This window comes from Nannospalax galili, unplaced genomic scaffold, assembly GCF_000622305.1.
Source record: "Nannospalax galili isolate Female #2095 unplaced genomic scaffold, S.galili_v1.0 scaffold5, whole genome shotgun sequence".
Lineage (NCBI taxonomy): Eukaryota > Metazoa > Chordata > Mammalia > Rodentia > Spalacidae > Nannospalax > Nannospalax galili.
The window spans coordinates 210780-214643 of record NW_008353126.1 but is presented as its reverse complement, the minus strand read 5'-3'; the positions used below and the strand labels follow the sequence as shown (position 1 = coordinate 214643).

Genomic DNA, 3864 nt, shown 5'->3' with positions numbered 1-3864 from the left:
TCTTATAATAATAATTTTCAAAAGAACAAGTATAGACAGAATACTTGACAACGTGACCCCTAGGCAAGGAAAGGTTCTTGGGCACTGGCTGTAGAAATCACATGAATCATTCCAGGAAGAAACAAGCTGTTTAAAACAGCTAATAACTTCCAAGGGCTTTTTACTATTTACCTGCCAATAACAACATACTTTGATATCAGGGATGAAAATTCTGTGAAATAAAACCTAACTGAAGTATCTGAACAGCTGTTTATCAGTCTTGGAAAGAGGGAAAAAACATATTAAGCATGTGAGTGCTTTGTGCAACTAGGGACTCCACTTGTGCTTGGGGGTGTGGCATTAGGAGCTGAGTCTATAGTAAGAACTGCTGATTTACTGATTAGCCACATATATATGCGCCCTGGGAAACTTTCTATTTGGAAACCCTGGGGATTTCGAGGGACAAAAACATTATAAAGAGCCAACTGAGACACTGCTGGGACAGTACCGAAGGCAACTATGTCCAAGCTCATTCTTCTCACAGGTGAGTTTGTAATCAGAGACACAGCCTTCATCTTACCTGGTTTCTTTTCCTTTCCTCATCTGACAACCATGAAGCAGTCATCACACTACACCTCTCTGCTTTTCCATTCTGTTAACATTGCAAATTGTTTTCATCATAGAAATGTGTTTTTCTCTTGATCTCTTAACCTCAATGGCTACAGCCACATTTCTGGCTTGGCTGATGCCACGTGAATGCTCCCAAAAGAAGCACTCATTCTCTTGCTATGCTTGTCTTGCGTCTTCTGATTTTGTTTAGCTATTCATTTTTCCCACTCACCTTGCACCACATACTTTAACTTGATGTTATATTTATTTACTTGTTTATGCCTGGGAAATAGATTTCTCCAGGATGAATATTAGTGGGATTGAGACAGAGCTATATAAGTAGTTGTTCAGAATTACTTATTTCACGTTTATTGTCTTCCCAAGTTGATAATGACAGAAATTCAGTCATTTATAGAAGGCGACTCTGTATATTTTTCAGGGAACCTCAACTTGTTAGTTACTCTAAACCTGTGCTTTACAAACTTTGCTAACCTTCAAAACTTTTTAAAAATTGTACATGTATGAGTGTATTGCCTATATGTAAGTGCACCCGTGTCATGCAATGCCTGGAGTGGTCAGAAGAGGGTGTCAGATCCCCTGGAACTGGAATTATAGATGGTTGTTAGCTGTCATGTGGGTGTTGGGAGTCAAACCCAGGTCCTCCTCAGGAGCAGCCAGTACTGAGCCATTTCTCCTGCCCTCAACCTTCAGAACATTTTTGAAATGAAACATCAAACTCAATCTGTAAAACAATCAGTAGAAATGATATGAAAGCCTGATGGTTGTTCAAGGCTGTAATTCCAACATTCAATATGCAAAGGTAGAAGGTTATCCAGATCAAGACCAACCTGTACGGCATAGTGAGACCTTGTCTCAAAACTACAACAGCTAGAAAGTATTGTGTTTAAGCCAAGTAGAGGCATCTGGAATCTTATATCGTTTCTCTGGCAAGGACTTTACAAGAGTCTTCCTAATAAATCCCAAGGCTCCAGAAGCAATCTAATTTTCTGTTTTAGAGAATGTCTTATCTGTTGAAAAACTGGGCTCGTTCCATCTCTGGGAGGTGAGGCACATCTGAATATGTGGTCGCTAAGTCGAGTCAGTTTGGCTTGGGTAGCCTTTATATCCGACGGTACTTTAATTATGACATAGAAGGTAGAAAACCATTTTGACCAGTAAAAGAAACATAGATGGTGTGCTCAATGAAAGACCACTCCTTGGCATATCTGAAATTTTTTACTTGAGCTGTAGCAATCTATAGCAAGCAGAGTGGCCCATAAGGTATCAGAGTTAAAGCCTAAGGGGCAATTGGTTCAGAACAAATGTGTGTTCTCTTTCTCTAGGTCTGGGCCTTCTGCTGAATGCTCATTTGGGTAAGTCATTGCTTCCATGTTTTATTATTGATATCTTTTCCTTCTGTAAGCCTCAAATCCCCATTCATTACTCAATGCAACTGTCTGCTTAATAAATGTGATTATTAAGTTATATTCCAATATTTCTTTTTGGAAAGATCTTATCAAGATAAACTATACTAGAAAACTAGATGTGTCTGCTTTGTGGAGAGTGGAGTGTTTCAGATCTGGCATCACTGCTCTTCCATATAGTGTGACCACTTGAGAGTTACAAACTCACAGCTGCTAAGCTTTACAGGACTACCTGTCATCTGTTATTAGCCTCCTAAGGTTAGGCTCTCAAAATGAATCTGTCCAAATTGAACAGAACCAAGTCTACATCAGTGACTGGCCCCTAAGTTGGAATCTCTGGGTTCATCTGTGAGAGTGCTCACACCAATCACACCTCTACCCAGAGATCAGGCATCTGAGGCACAGGAGGGGGAGGAGGCATGGCCAAACTATGAGCACAGGCCAGTGGCATGTACATCAAACCATTGTTACTGCTTCTTTTCCATAGGTTGTGCCTACCAGCTGATGTGCTACTTCAACAACTGGGCCCAGCATAGGCCAGACCTAGGGAGTATGACACCTGATGACATTGACCCCTGCCTGTGTACTCACCTGATCTATGCCTTTGCTAGGATTAGTAACAACAGGATCACCATGACCGACAAGAAAGACTTGACTGACTACAAAGCTTTCAATAGCCTGAAAAGGAGGTAAGAGGAGGAGGAGGTATCTAATTTAATGTCTCTGGGGTCAAGAGTTCACTGCTTCTTAACAGCAGAGAGTCAGCAAGTTTGAGGTAAGGATCCAGTTGATGCTTCTTCACACAAATTATATATAATAATCTTGGACAACATCATATTTTTAATTATTTATACATTGTGGAATTGTTCTTGAGTTATCATATGCATTATGTTGAACATATTTTTAAAAAACATTTATGTATTTTTTAATTTATTCTTTTAAATTATTTATTTAATAACCACATAATTAGAAGAAGCATTTCATTACAACAGCATTAACATATTCAATAACAATTTCCAGAGCTAAGATGCATCTCTTTCAAAATTGGCTGAAATTTTTAGCTTTGCAGTTGAATTAATATGGCTATACAATATTGTATTCAGTATAAACCCTATAAGACATAAAATTAAATGAGGTTTTAAACTTTAAAAAAACCGTCTCCATTTCATTATTAAAATACACAGTTTCATACAGAAAAATTTGTTTTAATGCAATAACGCTAAGATGTTTGCACATGCGTTTCTAATTTCTATATATCTGATTATTACTAGTCACAGTTGGTTACTTTCTGAGATCCTTGGCATCTGAGCATGGATATAAAGTCATCAGGTAGATTTCAATGGTAATGTTTTTCACATCTACTAATTATTAAGGGGCAAATTTTTATGCTTTGAAGAATTGTGACTTTTTAAAAAAAAATTTAAATTTAATAACCACATGATTAGAAGAAGCATTTCATTACAGCTTTAATATATTCAGTAACACACTCCAGAACAAGGATACATTTCTTTCAAAAGTGACTGTAAATTTTTAGTTTCACAGCTGAATTAATACAGTTATACAACATTGAACTCAGTATAAACCCTGTAAGATATAAAATTGAATGAGTTTTTACCCTTTAAAGAAGATCTCCATTTCATTTTAAAATATGCTGTTTCCTACATTTTTAAATATTTTTCTAGAAGAAGCATATCATTACAGCTTTAATGTGGTCAATAACAGTTTCCAAAGCAAAGATACAGCTGTTTCAAAAGTGGCTATAAAATTTTTAGGTTCGCTGTTGAATTAATACAGTTATACAATATTGAACGCATTTCATTACAACAGCACTGACATATTCAATAACGTTTTC

The 3864-nt window shown here is 37.0% G+C and overlaps 1 protein-coding gene across 1 annotated transcript in view; it reads left to right on the top strand.

Moving 5' to 3' along the window:
- The first annotated feature begins 483 nt into the window (after positions 1–483).
- Positions 484–3864, top strand: part of LOC103747801 (acidic mammalian chitinase-like) — a 23086-nt gene continuing 19705 nt past the window's right edge. Inside the window, exons 1-3 of the mRNA XM_008850339.2 lie at positions 484–523; positions 1932–1961; positions 2500–2701. Coding sequence (XP_008848561.2) covers positions 499–523; positions 1932–1961; positions 2500–2701 — 257 coding nt within the window. The 5' untranslated portion in view covers positions 484–498. The remainder of the gene's footprint in view (positions 524–1931; positions 1962–2499; positions 2702–3864) is intronic.